This window comes from Antennarius striatus, chromosome 8 (genome assembly GCF_040054535.1).
Source record: "Antennarius striatus isolate MH-2024 chromosome 8, ASM4005453v1, whole genome shotgun sequence".
Taxonomy (NCBI): domain Eukaryota; kingdom Metazoa; phylum Chordata; class Actinopteri; order Lophiiformes; family Antennariidae; genus Antennarius; species Antennarius striatus.
The window spans coordinates 9542456-9564099 of record NC_090783.1 but is presented as its reverse complement, the minus strand read 5'-3'; the positions used below and the strand labels follow the sequence as shown (position 1 = coordinate 9564099).

The window sequence follows — 21644 nt, the reverse complement described above, 5'->3', positions numbered from 1 at the left end:
TCAGATTACACCGTCTACACAAGATGTAGTCTACCTGTGTGCTCCTACCACCACTCTTATAGGTCACTCTATGTTCTTGCCTCTTCTGGAAGAAAGTATTTACAATAAGCATTTCCATCCTTTTTGCAAAGTCAACTACCATTCGTCCTTCTGCGTTCTTCTCTGGATGCCAAACCTGCCCATCACCTCCTCATCACCTCTGTTTCCTGCACCAACATGTCCATTGAAGTCTGCACCATTGACAACTCTCTCACTTCAAGGTATGCTCTGCATCACTTCATCAACGTCCAACCAGAATTTCTCCTTCTCCTCCAGCTCAAACCCTACCTGTGGAATATACCCACTAACAACGTTGAACTTGCTGTACTTACATTCAATAAAAAAGGTTAAGGCCTAATAGGCCATCTTTATATGTCTGGTTGGAGGTACCAACGCCACCAGCTGATGTTTAGTCACCCGTCACTGAATGGAGGCTGTAGTGTTACGTTCTCCAAAGCTTCAAGATCACAGTAGTAATGGATCAGCTGTGGATCTGCTTTGTGCATCCAGAGGTCGATGACTACAAGGACGTGGCGACTCCGACGGACTGGTGATACCAGCCTTCTTCCTACACACCGTATTTATCCTCTGTTTCCGGTCAGCTGTTCTGCATATGTTCTGCATTTCCTGTGAAATAAGTGTCTGCCAAGTTAGCTTGTCATGTGTACTTCAGTGTGTTTTTGTCTTTCTTAGGCCATGGCGGTCCTTGAGGTTACAGCTATGGAGTGATGATGCTGCAATCAGTATATCATCTTTTTAGTGTTTCTTAAATCGTTTTTCCTCAGCTGATCAACACATTTTATTCATTCTCATCTTATTAACAATCCAAAAAGACACATTTGAAGGTTTATTCCTTGAATCATGTATTACTGGATGCCCGAGAACAGCTAACAGCGCCCTGTAGTGGAGAAAATGCTGAACTGCAACAAGAACTAGAAACTTATGTGAAGAGTAACCCTGATAAGAACCCAGAACTATGGAAGTGCTATTGTTTTTCTGAAACTAGCTCCCATCCTCGCAGGAGGGGAGCATCCTATCATGTCTCAGTGTCTAACTACACGGTAACAGCAGTAATGTATTACGGTGGAACTGCAGTGATTTTTGGGTGTGTGCATGCATTTTTGTGTAAGCTGGATGCAGCTATGAAGCTTAACTGTCTCTAAATTCCTCCTTGACTCAATAAAAGTAAGTCCACTGATCCTACAGCACACCCTGATGGCATGACGTGTGTGATCACGTGACCGCAGTCATCGCGGTTGCTTGGAGACCGTCCTCCGGTCTGGCAGAGGGGGGTGGGGGGGTGGGGGCGGAGACGTCGGAGGCTGGGAGGAGCGACATCACACGGGCAGGACCAGAAGGAGGAGATCACAGACGGGGACACACCGTCCCGGACCGATTCCTCACCCGGCAGGCTGTTAGCAGAGAGAGGAAGCCGCGTACCACCTGTGATTGTCAGTGTTGGTCTGCCGGCAGGACCTTGGCTCGATTCCCGGTGCGGCTTCATGGCCAGCTAGCACAACAAAGCTAACAGCCGTTAGCATCTGCTCGAGCCGGCGAAGTGCAGACCCGGGGAAGGGAATGGCAGGAGTTTACCCCCCCAGAAGAACCAGAGATTAACCAAACTAAAGCAGCCCAGATTCGTCTCAGTCTTTCACTCACTGGTAAGAATTATTTACGACATTATTATCAACTTAACCGTGTTTAAAGTTAGCGCTAGCTTACGGGCTAATAAGATAACCTTTACTAGTCCGTGTGTAGCAAGTGGCGCTAACGCATTAAGTTGGTTGTTAAAACGAAAATAAAAAAATAATTATTCCAAAATTCCCTTTATTTTCTTTTTGTGTCGCTACTTGTGGAGGTCTATAGTAATTTATCTTTATTTTTTTCACTTAAAATTGCTCAGCGTTTAAAGAGGATATCTGTCACGGTAGGGACGTAGGGACTCAAACGTTTGACGTCACAAAAATGGAATATGCTGATGATATATTCATACACATCCTTCATTTTTCCGTGACAGGTTCACGGAAAAATAGGAGTGTTTCGGGTCACTTGAATTAACACGTCGTTGTCTTGTTTTGTGAGAAGCTGACGTTGTTTCCAGATCCTGAAGCATGACGGTAAAGATCATATAACCGGAGTGACGTGTCGTGTAGAGACGAGCCACTTTGTCGTCTGTCTGTCCCAGTCTTATTATTAGTCTGCCTCCACTGATCCCTCTCTAAGTAGCTGTGGGACTCAAGCTCACACCCTCCTTCTTGAAATGGTCCCAACACTGCATAGCAGGAGTTCCGGACGTGCATCAGCACGTTCAACAAACATACAACCTCAAGTTCGAACCCAACTTGACACTTGTGACTTCACAGATCCACGTTCTGTTAGACTTTAATGAAGTGTGTACGTTCACTCCCCGGAAGGTTCCTTTTATCCATGTGTTTTTACCCTCTGTTAAATGCTCCATCATGTGCCATCAGCACCTGGTTTTGTTATTGTTGTTGTGGTTTTTTTAGCTGTCACCCGAGCATAGATTCACCTAGCTTGGTTCCAGCCCCAGTAGTTTGTGGTGAAGAACCGCTGCAGAGGTCCAGCCCCGTTTTGCAAAACGAGCAGGAGACCTTGTGACTTTGATTGATGAGATTCTTCACCACATCTCATGAGAGTTCCCGTCTGCAGCTCATTACAAAGGTTTTCTAGTTCGGAGAGCACACACGCACACACTCAAATAACCTGGCATCACGTAAACAGTCATCCAAAACACACCTTAACTTAATTACACGCTGAGACAAGATGCACATTTAATTCCTTCATTCTGGCACCCTGCATGCAGCTGTTGTGATGATGTCAAGAGTGAATGAAAGCAGGTCCACCTCTCTTACAAACACCAGCGACTGTTGTTTACTCTTTATTGATTTTGTTTTTCTTATTTGTCTTCAGGTTGTTGGCGTTGCAGCGATCTCCGTCATGGTACAGAAGTATCAGTCACCCGTTCGGGTGTACAAGCATCCGTTTGAGCTGGTGATGGCGGTAAGCGTCTTGACCTCTACTTATACTTAGCACAGAAATATTGCCTACCATAGATGGAGTTATGTAATGCTAGTGGGTGGGGTTCTGTAGAGGTCACCCTCAGAAAGCAGTCACTGAGTCACACATGTGAGGTTAAACACCCACGACACGCGTTGGCCTGCTGGAATGACCATCTAGCTGCAGCCTCTGTTGTCTGAGGGTTTGAAATCTGTTCATTTGGAATCTTTGTCCTCTGCTTCCACCATGTTGGCATCAGAGAATGCGGCGTTGTTGCGCTTATCTCAAACAGGCTTCACCAGGAACAGAATGCTGTTGGATTGCTTGTAGGATGTCCGTTTTTAATGCATGAAGTACCCATCTCGCTGCATGTTTTTGTTGGTGTTCGAGCCTGAGTGACTGTGTTGAGTGCAGAGAGCGACGCTGTTTGCTGGCGTGTCCCTGTCCTCTGTTTGGCATTGTTTTTTTCTATTGGAGGTGAATTAATTTCTGCTAGTTTGCTATGTGAAGCTGCTAATCACTTTACCCCAGTGACCAGGACAGGGAATGGGTGGGAAATATACTTCCTAAATGCTGAAGCAGCCACAGGATTGAGTGCCTTTAATGCAACATCGCAGTCGGATTATACAACCATTCATTTCAAATCATTAAATATACTTTGCTTCACTGCAAAACTAAGAAAGACTACTACTGCCCATTTGATTCAAATGCTCCCATATCCTGGAGAAAACTTCCTTTTTATGGCATTCCGTGTGACTTTGGCACCACGGCCTTCGGGCAGGTGCTGCTTTCCTTAAATGGAAATTAGGTTCTTGAATGGGCAAGAAAAGAGGAACTGTTCAGCACAGGTTGGATCTCGTGGTGGTCAAATAGATGGTTGGAAATAGAGGGCTGTACCTTCTACACATGCAGGCAACAAGTGGACGCAGTCATCTCACCCAAGCAGCCTTAAATGATTTGTCAGCTGGAGATGCACATGCAGACGGCACAGGCTTACTTTTGGAATTAATGGAACGTTCTTCTGGGTGTTCTAACATGTTTGCTGTGTTTAATGCGACTATGACACAAGTAATGCCATTGAAGTCTGAAGTGAATCTTAGTGTTGATTAGTGAGTAATACTGATATCCCAGTGGGTTGGAAGCTGAAGTTGGTGCATTTAGATGACTATGTGATCCTGTGACTATTCTCCGCAGTGTTTTTGCAGATGCTGCAGGGCAGATCTAATGTTGTGTCAGCAGCCGGCTCCTCATGTTAAAAATCCTAGAAATCTCCATTCTTTCATGTTTGCAGCAGATATGTCACCGTTGCAGTGGCTTGCAGCCGTTACTATAAAATCTGAAGGTTATCAACCTTTAAACATTTTGCTTGTCCCTGGTTTTGATCTCTGGAATATGGTAATGAAAGTTTTCTATACTTTGGTACCATGGTAACTGCATTGCATGTTTATGGGTAACCATCAGGAAGGATTGATGCTGCTTATCTTCTCTGTTAACCTCTTGAGCTTTCATATCTAGTTGAATGACTACTTATAGTACTTTTACTTTTGTGTATTGTTTAAGCATAGATTTTACACATTACTGCATTTGGCCACAGCTTTGTTACCCCCTTTTGTTTCCTCCTTAAATTCTTCTGTCGGGGGCTTTTGAAATATTTGCCAGGGAATTCTTTTCCCTTTCGTCTGTTGGGGGATAATAATTGACATATTGCTTGAAGGAATTTCACGTTGTCTGTACACTTGACTCTGTCGTTTGGAAACTTTCCGTTCTTTTAAACAACCCGTTGACTCTTCTGAGAGTAAAACTTGAGGCTCTACATTCCTCTGTTAAAGCCTTTAACTGTTTTCCCTTAGCACAGATGAAAACCAGCCCTTCTTTGCTAGGGCTGGACGATCCACTTTGTAACGGTTTAGTCTCTCCGTTTCACCCCTGCTACTCTTGTTCTGTAATGGCCGGCAGTCACTGCTGTAAAGTTCCACAGGCGAATGAAGACACCTGTCTGGACCTGTAATCGCCCTGTGAAGCTGAAGAAGAAGAAAGTCCACTTTAATAATCCCCCTATGGGGAAATTGTCTTTACACGCATACATACAGGTACATACAGTATAGGCCCCTGAACACAACACACTAGGGGCCTGTAGGTATGCAATTACGACAAACAGTATCGGGGGAGGCAGAGTGATGGGTCGCGACTTTGAAGTGCGCCCCAAATGAGCAGCTTGTAAGGTGGATGGCACCTTGCTCGAGGGTGCCTCGGCAGTGGCTGGGAGGTGAGCTGAGACCTCCCAAAGTCAGCTCACACTTCATGGATGGCTTGGCGAGAGCGGGAAATGAGCCGCCGATCCCCGATCCTAGGGCGGCCGCTCTGCCGCTGAGCCACTGCTGCCCCCACCTGGTGTTGTGGTTTAAGGTCGAAGGAATCGTGAAGTACAGTTTGTTTTTACACCATCCTGAAGTCCTTTGAGTCTTCAGCATCTCAATAACAGGAAATGAAGTTGTTGCTGCGGTTACCTCAGCGCCCCATCTCCGAGCCTCTTGTGTCTCCTCCAGGTGTTGGATAGGAATGTCAACACTGAACTTCTGGCGGCTGGTTGGCCCCTGAAGGGACACTTGTTTCTGGAACACATCCACTGACGAAGAGTAGTTTCAGTAGTCACCAGAGGATAAAAAATGGGCCTGACCTAGAATGGGAAGTAACTAATAACCATCCTAAAGGCTCCCAGATTGGTTTGCTTGCTGGAAACGAGGGGATGTTTCATTAATTATTGGAGCTTAACCTGCATACGGAAATCTAGGTGTTCTTATCTAATCCATGAGGACAGAGCGTTTTGGTCTTGCCTCTGCCCCAGTGGAGTTCATACCGAGCAAAGAACATGATGTTCCAGTGTAATACCTGCTTGGCACATTCAGCGACAGCGTTTCATGCTTAGTGTCTAAATCCTCTTCATCAGTGGAAGGAACATTAGGTAGACATTAGGTTTTAGGTAGAAATCAAGTTCATCACAAACTGAAATTGAAAAACACAGGATTTCAGCACATTTGTTGGTGCAAAGCGTGTCCGGCATTGTATTACTGTATATTACTTTCATCCATATTGGTTGGTCTTCTGTCCCTACCAGCTAAGATTCACCTTCACGTCAGCCCTTATTTAAGCTCCCGGCTTTCAACAGGAGCAGACATATTCCTTCTGTCTCCTGTTTTCACTCTCTGTCTAACTCAAACTCACTAACGCTCATTGACTCTCTGCAATATTAAATTGATGAGAGGAAAAGGAAAAGTGAAGGATAATCTAAGTCGTATCTTTTCTTGTGTGGAAAAAAGGAGGGAATTCAAAGAAGAGTTAAAAACGGTGCTAAATGCCTTTGAAGTAATGGAGAATGAAATGTGGAAATGATATGGAAGAAAAAGACCGACGCGTTGTTGTCTTGGAATAGGGCAACTAGAATTGATATTTTGGAGCAAAGCGTTGGTATGAATGATGTGATCATCACTGGCATCAAAATGATGATGTGGAATTACGCAGATGCTGTGGCCTGAGGAAATACTGAGGAAACTGAGTACAGCTCTGATACCAAGACTGTGGAACAGCACGTGATTTCTCAGCTGAGGGATCAGCAGATAACTATACTGTAGATGCAGCTCGAGACATGAACAACTGAAGAAATAAAATAGCCATCTCTGCCCAGTCTGAAGAAACAAATGATCTAATACAAAAAACTGCTGAGCAAGACAGTTTGGAGTTAAAAACCGATCACTTTGTGGATAACGCCCTGACTGACCAAATGGAATTAATTTCTACAATACCAGAAAGAACAACAGCTGTAATTACACCCAAGAGCAATACAACAAAAAATTTAACTGGACGGAAAGCTTTCCCTAATTCACTTTAACAGTAGGAGCATCTGCATCAATTTTTTCAAACATTAAGGATTACACAAAATTGTTAGAAAAACCATTCAACATCATCGCTGTCAGAAATTTGGATTAATGAAAACAACGGCATGGATTTCTGCTTGGAGGGATAGAAAATGGTTTATGTGAACATAAAGAATAAAGGTGGAGGGGGAGTCGCCCTGTTAATTGAAAACAACAAGTTTGAAACTTAAAAAAATATGTTTCTGTGGACAATATAATGGAATGTGTATCTTTGGAAATGTTTGTTAAAAACGGCAAAAATATAGTTGTCATCTGTGTCTACAGAGCACCCGATTCTAAAATAGAAGAATTTACAGAATGTGTGGGTAATCTATTATCAAAAATTAATAAAAAGCATGTGTTTCTCTGTGATGATATCAATATTGATCTGCCGAACCCAAACAAAAACGCGCATACTGTAAGTTTCATAAATACCGAGTACACGTTTGGTCTACAGCCACTATTTACTCGGCCAAGTAAAAAGTATGTTGATAACTGTGGACAATATACTGTATACAGAAAGCGCTTTATCTAATTTATAATGCGTCAGTCCTGCCCTATCTGAACTACTGTGCTGAGGTGTGGGAAAACATATAAAAATGGTTTACAGTCTCTATTCTTACTCCAGAAAAGAACCATAAGAATTCCTTACAATACTCATTATAAAGCTCATCAAAGAGGGGAGCACAGACAACTAGACAGAACCTTAATGGACCCTAAGTGGAGGTGAAAGATTTAGGAGCTTTAACATTCCTTTTCCAGTGAAGTGTGGGATGATTTAACGTCTATGTATATTTTATAGTGTTACACCTCAGTCCCGATTCAGAAATTTTCCATCCGTTCCGGTGAATGAAGCTCTCAGAGCTTTGCCTGTGGGGTGTGATTCACTGGATGCTGCCTGCCAAAAAAATAGCGATGTCCTGCGTTGAAGGGAGGAGCTTATCGCTCGCCGCTTCCGTCAGCATTCATACCGGACTGTTCCTCCTTCGCCGCGTGACTCCTGGAGCCTATGACACAATTCTGAGGCTGATTTCATTCACTGATCACCAGGACAGTCATTCACCCTCTCTTCTGCTGCAAGGTCGAGATGCAGTCCTGCGGCTCCCCTCCCCCAGCGCCGCTTTGCGTACCCGGACATACACACAGTGCGAACACAGTCTTGCACAACGAGGCTTCAGCGCATGTTGAAACTGCAGTCGTGCTGCAGTGTGGTAACAGATTGCAGCACAGATCCGTGCAGCAGCAGGTTCTGTTTCGAGAAATGTTCACATATGTGGTCATGGTTTTCGCATGCATGCGCTGCCATGCTTTTCTGGCGTATGTTATATCAGAGATTGGTCTCTGCAAGGCTTTCGCCTGCAGGAATGCACATGGTTCACTGTGATGACATTTTGATAGGAGACAGATGGTCATGCAGCTGTTTTTTGTTCCTTCGTTTGCACATTTATCTGGTCATACATGTAGAACCTCACTCCACAGGGGAACATATTGCATGACCCACTCAATATTTCCAGTTTTGTATTCACATAATCTCTGCTCACATTGCAAATTGTCCACTTCTATCTCCGTTGTGATTACAATGCCCACTATAGCAGTGAGATCGGCGGATGGCAAGGAGTGGGTGGTGTGTGGCATGCAGGGGCCAAGTGCTGCATCAATCAGGAGCTTGTTCTCTCTGCCGCCCCGCATCACATTCTCTTATTATTGACATGCCTGACGGATGGGAAACATTTTTAATTTGCATGCTTGGTAGATGGTGAAAAATTTTCCTTCATTTGTCCTGAGAAGCTTTATGAATTCAAGAGATTCAAGAGATTTTATTTTCGTGTGCACAGCGAACAAGTGGTCAGTACACAATGAAATTCTTAGTCTGTTCATTCTTCCTCAAAGAGACGACATTAAAAGCAATGCGAACAGGAGAAACAGTGGCAGCAATAAAAACAACAATGAACGATTAAGCAGGTAATAGTGTGATTACTACTACAAATATGAAGTTACGCACTTTACAAATAGAGGTAATGTCAAAACCATGGCCCAGCCCCCCCCCCCATTGGGCTGTGGTGTTTGAGTAGTTGGTCCGGCTGTTGAGAACATGAACCCGGGCGCCATTGAAACGTCACAGGTTGTTTTTACAGGCGTGGTTTCTGCTTCATGTCAAATGCTGTGTGCGTGTGTGTGTCTGTATGTGTGTGTGTGTGTGTGTGTGTGTGGGTATATAGTGAGTCAGTGTGGAATGAGTCATAGTAAAATCAGGTTAGTTGAAGAACCCAGCGGAACCGCGCTGCTGCTGTTGTTCACCCCCACCCCACCCCATACTGAAGGGATGATCACCTGTAACGTCATGATGTAATGATCATGGGATGTTTAGTGGCTCCTTGAACATGTTTCCGGTGTTTGTTTAGTTAAATGCATCATTTATTCTGGTTGTTATGCCAACATAATGGCTTTTTGTGTAGCAGCACGTTGTGTTCAGACGTTCAACAACATTAAAGGTAAACAAACCATTATGGTCTGAATCAACGTGCTGGGACAGAAAGTAGCTTCCTGTCAAACCGGTGCGACCCGTCTCAACCCAAACCTCAGATTGTCCTCTACATAAAGACATCTCCCATCACGACTCCACAGATAAACCCAGAATGTTAATGTTCAGTCATCTGCTCAGTTACGCTCCTCCTGCCCCCCTCCCCCCCGTCTGTGACCTAGATTAGAGTTAATAGCTTTGCCCTCTGAAATAAAAAGCAGAAGAATTTTCCTTTCCATATGGAATTGACTGTCTGCCACTTATGGGTTGTATGTTGTGTAAACCTCTGCCACTGAGGCGTTGTGCGTCACGACCTTTAGTATCTGGACTGGAGTGTGTATGAGACAACCAATTGGATGAACACGGCACTGTGGTTCGTCAGCAGCAGCTTCCTGCTGGTGCCCAGCAGTAGCCAGGAATCACTTCCCTGTTCTGCGTGCTTTCTCAAAAGTTGTGATGATGATGTTCCAACAAAGAGCATGCGGCAGAACTACAGTGTGTGTTTGTGTGTAAGTCGACTCACACACCCCTCACAGTTAGTTCATGATCACATCACTGATTTCATGACTCTTCTTCCTTTTGGTTGGTTTGACTGGTCGTTGTTCTTTATGAAGCATCCGAGAGGAGCCCAAACACGTCCAGTGACTCAGAAAGCATTCTAGAACCAAAGAATGAGGAAGTGATTTCCTTTCAGGATTGTCGGGAACTTAATTTGCTGAAGGTTCATTTGGACTGGATCCAGTAGGTCCTGAAAAGCTCTGCTCTTTTTCCTGTATTTGTTTGAGGCTTTCCTACAGCTATATTTAATTCAGTGTTGACTTTGAGTTTTGGCTGGATCACGACAGGGCCACCTGCCAGCTTTCTGGGTCTCTGTTCCAGGTATCCCCTGGGAATTCTTGAATTTCTCCCTTCCTGAACAACATAGTTCTTGTTTCCTACACCCATGTTGTTTTCCTCATTGCCTGTTGTCTATAGGGAAATGATTTTCCATGCAGGACTCAGGATTAAGTAACCACATATTGTTCTTATAGTTTCTCTCACATGCTGCGGGGAAAGCACCACAAAATGTCATTCCTTGAAGCGGATCACGAGGTTTGACCATGCTAGGTGTGTCCAGATCCTCCATCACGGAGACTGCAGGACAAAGGTCTCAGGTTTTTGACGGATGTGTATTCGTTTTTTGTCATCCAGCCCTCAAGCTCGAATTTTATAATTACCTGGATGAATTCCAGTCGTCCAAATATTTACTCCCAGTTATCGTTGTGATGTGAGTCACGCCTTCGGAACACTTAATGGAACGTGACGTGGGACTGGAGGAGGGCCGGGAATGGGAATCAAATCCAAGCTGCCTCCAGGCCTTTGTTCACGGAAGCGCCGTGGTTCACTAGTTGAGCCTGGCAACCACAGCATTACATTCCAATTCATACTTCCTGTTATGACCCCAACAATGGAACTATTTTTGGTCGTGTCCAGCCGGGGACTCTCAGTTGTTCAGAAACATAAAATGAACCCCGTGCTTGCGGAGCATGTCAGTCTAGCTTGAATCATGGTGTTCTGCACGGCGCGTGACGAGTGTCATTGAGTTTGTTGTTGACGTAGGACGTTAGTAGGGTTAGTAGGTGCTGCTTTGCTGACTGCAGGACAAAGCCTGTTGCCCCTGTGTTCCAGCGCAGGGCAGAAAAACAGAGCTCAGCATTCATGCAGTGGGTGGCACATTTCTCAGCCCTGTACCCGTTCACCCGTTGCCTTATTCACACTAAAATACACAAGCAGTTAAAGATGAAGATGATAATTACTGAAGGAATGGACTGGTGCCGCTGCAGGTGTTCGCCTGCTCGGCTACAACGCGGCTGGCTTCTGCATGGCGACAGAATAACAGCGCTCTGCGTTCATGAGAACACGGTGTTTGCAGACGCGCCTTTGCCTCTGGCCACAGCGCTTGTGTCTGTGTAATGAGCCCTTGTTTGCCATTAAAAAGTGCTGCAGTGGATTCTGGTCCATTTCTGCCCAGAATCCACTGCAGCACAGTGCAAAGTTGAAGGAGATTCTCTGTGACCTTGACCCCGCCTGCTGAGACTCTTTGTTCCCAGAAAAATTGTTGAGTTTCATTCAAATGGGAAACTAGGTTTTGATTAAACTTACATCTGCTTGTGATTTTCATGTGTTTGCTCACATTCTCCTCTGACAGGAGTTGAGGTGTTTTTACAGCAGGGGGGTGGGTCGTTGTCCTTGGATTCACGTGTCCCAGAAATTTGATTCTCAGCTGGTCTGTCCTCCCACAGGCCTACGAGCGCAGGTTCCCCACCTGCCACCTCATCCCCATGTTCGTGGCGAGCGATGTGATGGACGAGGACACCAGCGCCGATGGCTCTACCCACAGGATCGAGCGCCGCTGCGCCCTGGACGTCGATGCCCCTCGCCTGCTCAAAAGGGTATGTTGCATTCGAGTGTGCTGGTCGTTCGTCAGCCACCAGTTGAATTTTGTTGTTTGTCGTTCGAGTTTTGCATCGTTTTTTTGTGACACAAGTTGTTTTTTTGTGACTTTCAGATTGCCGGAGTTGACTACGTCTACTTCATTCAGAAAAACACGCTGAACCGAAAAGAGAGGACGCTCCATATCGAGTCCCATAACGAGACGTTCTCCAACAGGGTCATCATCCATGAGACCTGCTGCTATTCGGTCAGTCGCGAAGCCCCCCCACCCCATTTAGTGCAGGTTGTCTTCTAACAACAACTTGCGTTGTATGTTTGCAGTATGAATTGCCTCAGTCGGAAAATCAAACCCTGACCTCATATCATACTCGGCACACTGAGTTGCTCAGAACCACACCTCTGATCAGATCCGTGCTGCCCTGCAGAGAAAACCATGTTCAGACACGCGCCAAGCATGTTTCTAGTTACCTCTGCTCATCTCGGTCGACTCATATTCTGGCGGGTTGTCTCCATCTAAACCCAGTATGTCTCTGCTTGTCTGCTGGTCCCAGTGTGTGCTGCATACTGAATGAGTTAATGGGGTCAAGCACATTATGGTAGCTCCCAGCCAGCTTTATTTACAGCCAGTGTGCCCTCGTTCCTCACGGTTAATGCGTTCCAGGAACCACACGCAATTAAGAAATCCGCAATCGAACAACGAATAATTTATCTTATTATTTACAGTAATTTAAATTTTTATGAACCCTCCCCATACTGATATTCAACCACATTCTATCTGTATTAGCTTTTCCCACACTATGATAGACTGTTTAAAGCACTTTTGTGTCTCACGTAAGTCCGAGACTCCGAGACCGAGCGCACTTCCGGATGCCGTCAGCCAATAGAATGCGCGCACGGTATCACGTGACTGCCTACCAAAAATCTGCAATGAGGTGGAGTCGTGAACGTTGATGCGCGAATGCACGAGGGCGCACTGTATTGCCCATTTTAGATCCAAGGCGGTGCTGCAGGTCTTGTGTGATGTAGCATAGGATGCTAACGGTGACCAGGATCGACGGCTCATCTTCTTGGTCCCGATTCAAGTCCCGGGAAATAATGCACAGTGTGAAAGTTTGCTGTCAGTGTCACCTCTGAGTGGAACTGGGCGGTTACTATGGAAACGTGGGTATAATAATCAGCCTGTTTCTTTACACAGGTTCACCCGGAGAACGAGGACTGGACGTGTTTCGAGCAGAGCGCCAGCCTGGACATCAAGTCATTCTTTGGATTCGAGAGCACCGTGGAGAAGGTTGCGATGAAGCAATATGCCAACAGCATCAAAAAGGTGTGTGCAGCCAATCATGATAGCGTTCCCTGTGTGACCCCTGTGAGTTCACCAGGCCCTCCTGCTGTGGCCCCGATGAGACGTCTGTCCTGGTTCAGGACAGACGTGAGCATTTATCTGTTCCTGATGCGTCATTTGAAACCATTAAACGTACAATCTTAAAGTTTCACTTTCTGTTCTGCTTGTTTTCATCATTACCACCCTCCTTTGCATCAAAGGGAAAGGAGATCATAGAGTACTACCTGAAGGAACTAGAAGAAGACGGGATTATCCACGTGCCCCGCTGGACTCCCTCCTCTATGCCCCTGCTTCTCCCTAGACCAACCAGTCTGTCCACCAGCCCCCCAGTCCTCCCCAAACCCACTGTCACACCGGCCGTTTCCATCCAGCAGCCCACGGACGCCAAGGACAGCATATCTCAGGACAACAAGCAGGACGGCAGCGGCCTCCAGGCAGACAGCCTTGCAGACATCATGGCTGGAACACCTGAAGGTCTGTTGGGGAGAAGAGCCAGTGAAGGCCTCGGGCTAGCAGAACAGAGAAGAAAATCTAAGAAAGATGTGTTAGATTCACAATTTGTATGGTTAATATGCACAACTGTATTACAAAAATTTTGTGATATCAAAAACATGGAGTCATATTATGGCGAGGATTGTAGGGCCAGACCTCCCCACTATCAGGAATTCACATGTGAAAGCAAAATGAGAAAATAATGCTACAGAAAGTGGATTAAAATCCTTTTTTTTTTTTTTTTGCAGATAAATTGGATGCAGATTACATCAAACGTTACCTAGGCGACCTGACCCCCCTGCAGGAGAGCTGTCTCATCCGACTTCGCAAATGGCTGCAAGAGACTCATAAGGGAAAGGTACGGTTCATTTTGTATGGAGTTAAATTGGAAAGCAGTGAGCTAATCGAAGGCTGACGTCCTGGTCGAGGGTTCAGTATCTGTACAGACGTAGGTAAATCCAAGCAGTCCAGCTGAGCTGAGTCATTATTACTATGAGCGTCTGCAGAAGTTGTATTAGCATTACGCTAACTTGGCAACCAATTCGTCTTTAGCAAGCACTGGGTTGTTTAACCTGGTGACGTTAACACTGACAGATCTGTGGAGTTGTGAAAACATTTTTTAAAATTACATTTTCATTCATTTGTTGAGGAATTCAATGAGATTAAATCCCTCCTCTCGCTGTCCAGATACCGAAAGACGAGCACATCCTGCGTTTCCTGCGCGCCCGAGACTTCAACATCGACAAGGCGCGGGAGATCCTCTGCCAGTCACTGACTTGGAGGAAGCAGCACCAGGTGGACTACCTGCTGGAGACCTGGAGTTCACCACAGGTCCTCCAGGACTACTACACTGGGGGCTGGCACCACCACGACCGAGGCAGGTCCCGACCCAGACCAGTGTGTGTGTGTGTTCTGTGAAGAAGTGTTCAAACATGCTGCAATCTCACATGTGCACAAACAGCAAACACAAATTCTTACGCAAGAGGAAGGTCAAGTTGCACACACACACATTCTTCTTTCCAGCACATGCTGTACATTCCATGTTCAGAACAGAGTGTGACTGCTGACAATGTGAAGTCACTCAAACTCATTTTCACCAGGGGCCACATCAGCATATTGATTGCCTTCTAAAGGGGCCAGATGTTACTAATAAATGTAACTCAATGTAACCTAACTAGTCTTTAATGTTAAATAACTCTGAATTTATTAATATTGAAGTTACAAACATTACAGTTACACAGAAAAAACATGTTTGTTTCTCTGTTATAACATAAATCCTTTTAATTTATCAGGTTATGAAACCCACAGAACTCCTTCAATCAAGGATGAGACTATCCAATGAATAAAGAAAAATAACATCAAAAACAAGCTAAGACATTAGTTACTGCATTGTGGTAAATGTAGTTTTTTGTCAAAGCACACTTTTACCTTATTTGTTTTTAGACACTCTGACCTTTTATGCTCTCGCGTGCCACATGGAATGATTTGGCGGGCCACATTTGGTCCGCGGGCCTTGAGTTTGACACCTACGGCATAAGTGATCGCACATGAGCCAATAGTTCATGCTGTCACTCTTAGTCCTTATATCTGTAGAGTGTAAATGTGAAGCGCTCCTCCGTGTGAACACACACTTGTGGTTTTACGTGACTGAACATACAAACGATGCAAACAGCGTCGCACAGTGCAAACGGCGTGAGCGCTCATGTCCACATCTGTGTGGTTGTTCTAGATGGTCGTCCGCTGTACATCCTGAGGCTGGGCCAGATGGACACCAAAGGACTGGTCCGTGCGCTCGGAGAGGAGTCCCTGCTCAGACACGTAGGAACACAAGATGCTTGTGTTGATCAGTACAGTGCGTGTGGCTGTGCTTGTTCGTCGCTAGACTGTTAAATCTGAGATTGTAATAGATCTCTGAGTTTGTGTTGTGTTGTTTCAGGTCCTGTCTATTAATGAGGAGGGTCTGAGACGCTGTGAGGAGAACACCAAGGTGTTCGGCCAACCCATCAGGTGAGATTTCAAAACAGCTGATTGTACTTCGCTCAGAGCTTCACCGTGTTCCGGCGAGCTGTGACACACGCAAACCTTTTTGCATCGTAAGCTGCTGCAACTTCTCCGTCTCCTTCTGATTCACCATCTTCTGTTCCATCACTGGATCAGTCGTCGTGACAATAATTTCCATGATTAGAAGCCCGATTTTCACTGACAAGCACTGCACAACCGTCCCTCAGCTCTATCCCCTTGAAAAAAATAAGTCTGGAGACGTCAATGGCAGCCGGTGAGTTAATAAACAGTGATCAATAAAACCAGATCAATAACTGTGTCTCCATGCAGAGAAAGCTGGAACTGTTGCATGTTGGTCAGTAGAGACGTGCGACTGGTAAAATGTTTGGCATGAAGTTGTGCAGCAACAGTTGCAGCCTGTACACAGGTGCACACACAACATGTGAGTGGAGAGCCTCCCCCCCCCCTTGTGGAAAGAATGTATACGTCACTGATGGAGAGAATGCAGGAGGGGGAGATAAGAACCACGGTTTAAGGCATGTGAACTATGAATGGTATCGCGTCACAGCACTCAGAAGATAGAGGGGATGACAGGATGTGGTGGGAGGGGGGGGTTAGAATTAGCAACTGTTGTCTTCATCACTTAAGCTTGAGCGAGGATGACAGGTGCTTAGCGGTTGGAGTGAGACTGCATGGGTGACGGTGTAATCCCCTCCGTCTGTAGCTGCTGGACGTGTCTCGTGGACCTGGAGGGGCTGAACATGCGTCACCTGTGGAGACCGGGGGTCAAAGCTCTCCTCAGGATCATCGAGGTCGTAGAGGCCAACTACCCAGAGACCCTGGGACGACTGCTCATCCTGAGGGCTCCCAGAGTCTTCCCTGTGCTCTGGACACTGGTGAGAACCGGGGGTTGGCGTTGGCACGGCACCAGCTGAGATCTGAAAACTGCTTCTTGTTTGTGTCATTGGTTCAACTTCTGTGGTGTGTTCACGACCCGTATTTACCTCTGCCTTCAGGTGAGTCCATTCATTGATGAAAACACCCGCAAGAAGTTCCTTATTTATGCAGGCAATGACTACCAGGGTCCTGGGGGTCTGGTGGACTACATAGACAAGGAGATCATCCCTGACTTCCTGGGAGGGGAGTGTATGGTAAGTGTCTGGTGACGTGAGCCCTCCGTTGATCGAGAATGTGATTGGATTTTGCACCATAGTGTGTGTGTATTCACTCTTTCCCGTCGGCAGTGTGAGGTACCGGATGGGGGCCTGGTTCCCAAGTCGATGTACCGCACCGCAGAGGAGCTGGAGAACGAAGACGTTCGCCTGTGGACCGAGACCATCTACCAAAGCGCCAGCATCTTCAAGGGAGCTCCACATGAAGTAAGAGACAGACGGCCGCTGTTCTGGGATGTTGAAGTTTCACTTGTGTTAAGTTGTGAATGCTGGTGAAAGTTTCCCGGCCGAGATGCTAAGGCTGCATATAGCACTATGATCGCGGCCGCGCGATCAGATCACATAATGTTTTTAAACCATTCATAACAAATAAAGTCTGCCACGTGGATTGCTGTGCGCATGTTTACATGACAGTATAGATGTGAAAATCCTTTTCACATCTATACTTTTCACATCTTCTGGCTTTTATTTGGAGCCGATTGACCCTGGAAAACCGGAGATATGATTGTTTACATTTGATCAAAGACAAGTGGTTCAAATGACTTCTTTTATTGGTATAATCAGATGGCAGGCACTGTATTTCTGTCCATTGAGTTGCCATTGTACAAACGGGGATGCCTGTATTCACGTGATTCAAACATGTCTCGCGATTCATGCATTTTGTCATGTGACGCAAACATGTACCGTGATTCGTGCATTTTATGTGGCACGGTGTCTTATTTTGAAAAACCCCTTTGAAGAGTGCCACAAGTGACACAAACTGTATTTAGTTATGCTAGAAGCCTATGGCAAACATTTTTGAGTTCAAAATCAATTCGATGAGCATGTTTTTGGTTTTTATGTGCAATAAAATACAATTTGTCCATTTTTGAATTTGACTGTGTGTCTATTTTGCCCCAATATGTCAATATAGTAAGTCATAGGGAAATAATAACTATGTCTTCATATAGCTGAAGTTGTGCTGAAGATAAATGTACCAAGCATGGGTATGTTAAATAATTTTTAATGTGGTATATTGAGACAAATGTCAAAGGTACCAAAAACGGCCAAAATAGGTCAGGGGTCTAAGTATTAAATGTGGATAGGAGGTGCTTGCATGGATCCCCAAGAGGTGGGGGTCGTTTCAATTTGACGTGGACGGCTTCTTTCACTCCAATCTTGTCTGCCACACAGACTTCATTACTGACTCGGCTTTGCTGGCAGTTCTGCCCCCAAGTGGTCGTATGCGTACTTCACATCTTTGAGTGTCGTGATCTCAGACACTGAGCGTCACCTGTCTTTTCTTTGTCACTCCTCCAGGTCCTGATCGAGATCATTGACGCCTCCTCGGTCATCACCTGGGACTTTGATATGTGCAAAGGTGACGTGGTTTTTAATATCTACCACTCCAAGCGGGCCCCCCAGGCTCCTCGTAAAGATCAGCTGGGAGCCCATGGGATCACATCACCTGGAGGCAACAACGTCCAGCTGATCGACAAGTCCTGGACGCTGGGGCAGGACTACAGCATGGTGGAGTCTCCTCTCACCTGCAAGGAGGGCGAAAGTGTCCAGGTGAGGTTCGGGGTTCGAGACCCCTTGTCTGACTGGTCCGGTGTTTGCTTGAAATGGTTCACGGGTTGTTTTTTGGATCATCGGTACCGTCCGTCTGTCCCCAGGGCTCACACATTACACGCTGGCCAGGTTTCTACATCCTCCAGTGGAAGTTCCACAACATGCCGGCCTGCTCCGCCACCAACTTGCCCCGGGTGGACGACGTGTTGGCGACCCTCCAGGTCTCCTCGCACAAGTGCAAAGTCATGTACTACACCGAGCTGTTGGGCTCCGAGGACTTCAGGTGAGTTGCTGTGAATGTGTGTGACTTAAAACTTTTGAAGCCCACTTTTTGAGGCTTTTACCACAATGTTGACATACTTTGAATTTCTTAATTCCATATTTCTTCACTCCATTTAAAGCGTTAGCCATACCGTAGGGGTATTAGGGTCCGTGTCTAGATATAGGGATGCTTCCTTTACCCAAAGACTCCTTTAATCCAGCTTTTTCTGTGCGATCTGCTCCTGGTCTATCGCTCCCGACCCTCTTCCTGTGAAGAACGGCTTGCTGTGATGTGCAGAGTTTGTAAGTGGCTCAGCGTTTGCTTCTCTTCCTTTAGCGCTAGCTGTCGTCATCCCTGCTATTTTGGAATGGCCTCCTTATGGCAGTCATGCTTCTGCTGCGGCAGAGATGCTGGTTTGCATCTGTGCGTTGCTTTTTGTTAACACGATGCTGCTGCTTTGTATTCAAAGCTAGAATCACTGCACTGAGGACGACAGGATGACCATGCCTTTGTTGTTTGGTTCCCTTGCTTGCATGACTGATGTGAGGAATATTAGCCTGGTTTAAGTCCTGCAGGGTTGTGCTCAGCTGCTGTAAACACACACGTACGTCGACGTGACCTTGTACACCCACCTGCAGAGACGATCCACGGCAATTATTCCTGGTTTTCCATTTTTATTACTAACAGTCTGAATCTGGCTTTGCTTTCTGTGTGAGCAGGGTGTACGGGTCGCGGTCGACTCGCCTGGTCCAGGTTCAGATTTCCTCTATGTTGTTGCGTGTTTTATTTTTACCTCAGCGTAAATGTCACATTACAGCTCTCAACAGATTTGTCATTTCCTGGCGTTTCATCCACTCAGCGCTTCTGTGAAGTCGTTTATGTAAACTAGACAAAAAGGTGCATAACACAAAAAAAAGGCTTCTTTGCTGAAGGCGACATAACGCTCAGAGGAGCCTGACCTCCACGTGGAGCTCAGCAGACAGCTGAATGCCTCGGTGCCTCACCGGCCCAACAGCTCCGGCTGCATGGCTCCGCGTTATGAGCACGAGTGACACACACACACTTTGTTGACTGCCGCTGCTCTGGTGTTGCACACGCGTATAGCCTGTCCATTCACACGTGTGCTCTCTGCATCTGTCTCTCCACTCAGGGGTTCGATGACCAGCTTGGAGTCCAGCCACAGCGGCTTCTCTCAGCTCAGCGCCGCCACCACCTCCTCCAGCCAATCACAGGCCAGCTCCATGATTTCCAGGTAGAGACCGGGCGCTGAGTGGACCCCTGGGAGCCCCTCGCCATCAGCATAGAATCCTGCTCTCCTCGTGTCCTTCCTCGTTGTCTCCGGACCTCATTCCTGTTGTCCAGCCAGTCTCAATGAAAGCATGCTTGCACAAACAGAGGATAAATAATTTGAAAAATTCTGAAGCAAAAATGAGAAAAATTATGACTGTGTACAATTTAAAGGGCTGATTTTTTGCACAGAAGTCATATATTTTTTGTGCCTGGCTCCTCTGTCGGGGACAGTTTGGATCGGAGTGTTTGGGTTGTGTCTAATGTGGGGGGGTGGACGGGGGGGGGGTGGACGGGTTGAATGTTGGAAGATGAATTGTGGTGCCTTTGTGGCACCGGAAGCTGAAATAAGCAATATTCTTGTCTTGGGAGTTACAGAGACTGCAAGACACTGGAGGCGCTGTTACATATATGCATTTACAACCACACACACACACACACACACACACACACACACACACACAGTACTGACACGACATACCTCATTCTTGTGTGCTTGGTCAAAACCTGGATGTGCTGTTACACAAACACACAAACTTGTTGACGTTTGATTACATGCAAAAATCTCTGGTTTTCGCCATATTACCAGAGGCGTGGTTGGTAGGGTCAGGTGTTTATAGTTGGACGCGTGGAGGCGATTTCCTCCCTACTAGAGGTGTCGGACCGCGCGGAGTGGGTGGAGTTTACTGAATCATGACGTGAATGATGGAGTCAGTCATTCATCCCATCTCTCCGTCTCCATGGAAAAGCGTCTGAATCCTCGAGCCAGTTCCGACCCGCCAGAAGCAATAAAAACGAGTTTCTACTGTGTGAAATATTTCTATTTATCATTTAGACCTAGGTGCAGGCCGACGGGTGCTGGGGGCAGATGACCATTGCGTTAAAGTTGTGTATGTGCAGGCAGACAAACTGAGCCACTAAACAATTCTGTCGCACCTACGGTGTCGGATCACAACGAGCCGGGACAGTCGGTCTACTTTCTGTCCAGCATCAGAGGAGGCGGTATCACAAAGGAGAGGCCTTGTGATGAGTGAATGTGTGTGATTGGCTCCTGGTGGCTACCAGATGATGGCCTGAATTTAAAAGGCTGTGACGCGATCGGGAGAACTTCCTTCGTTCTCCACTTGCTCTTTGGAGTGATGTAGATATCCGTGTGCGTTAGGGATCGTGTGGTTGTCATGCGGGTGCGCAGCCGTCGGTTTGTTGTGCATGAACTGGGGTTGGTAGGAGGTTGTGACTTTTTGCGTGTTTTTTAAGATGAGTACTTGATGGGTGAAGCAGTGGTGCTTCACTGCGCGCTCATGCGGTGATCGGGTTTACAGATCTATTATTTAAAAATCAAGATATAGTTGTTATAAGAGTCATGTGTCAATAAATACCATTTTAGCCTTTTGTAGGTGTCGCTACGAAACGTAACTGCTCTTTTTTCCACAGGCACTACTGTAATAGATGAACCGTTGTGAGATGAATGAACATTTCTAAATACAACACATCCGTGCAATAAGCATCGACACAGAAACGGTCGCCATTGCAAAAAGTCCGGCGTGCTCTGTCACCATGGTGACCGAGTGAAGCTTACAGTGTGGGAAGATAAATATATGGGATGGGCATTCAT

General features: G+C 46.2%; 1 protein-coding gene across 1 annotated transcript; it reads left to right on the top strand.

Moving 5' to 3' along the window:
* The first annotated feature begins 1380 nt into the window (after window positions 1–1380).
* On the top strand, window positions 1381–21624 carry si:dkey-237i9.1 (SEC14-like protein 1). Its single transcript, XM_068321143.1, has 16 exons — window positions 1381–1700; window positions 2971–3060; window positions 11772–11921; window positions 12038–12169; window positions 13118–13246; window positions 13465–13738; window positions 14005–14114; window positions 14444–14633; window positions 15486–15574; window positions 15693–15763; window positions 16482–16653; window positions 16774–16908; window positions 17002–17136; window positions 18229–18480; window positions 18585–18763; window positions 19893–21624. Exons 2-16 carry the CDS (start codon window positions 2998–3000, stop codon window positions 19996–19998), a joined length of 2187 nt encoding a protein of 728 aa, XP_068177244.1. The 5' UTR covers window positions 1381–1700; window positions 2971–2997; the 3' UTR covers window positions 19999–21624.
* The last annotated feature ends 20 nt before the right edge of the window (window positions 21625–21644 follow it).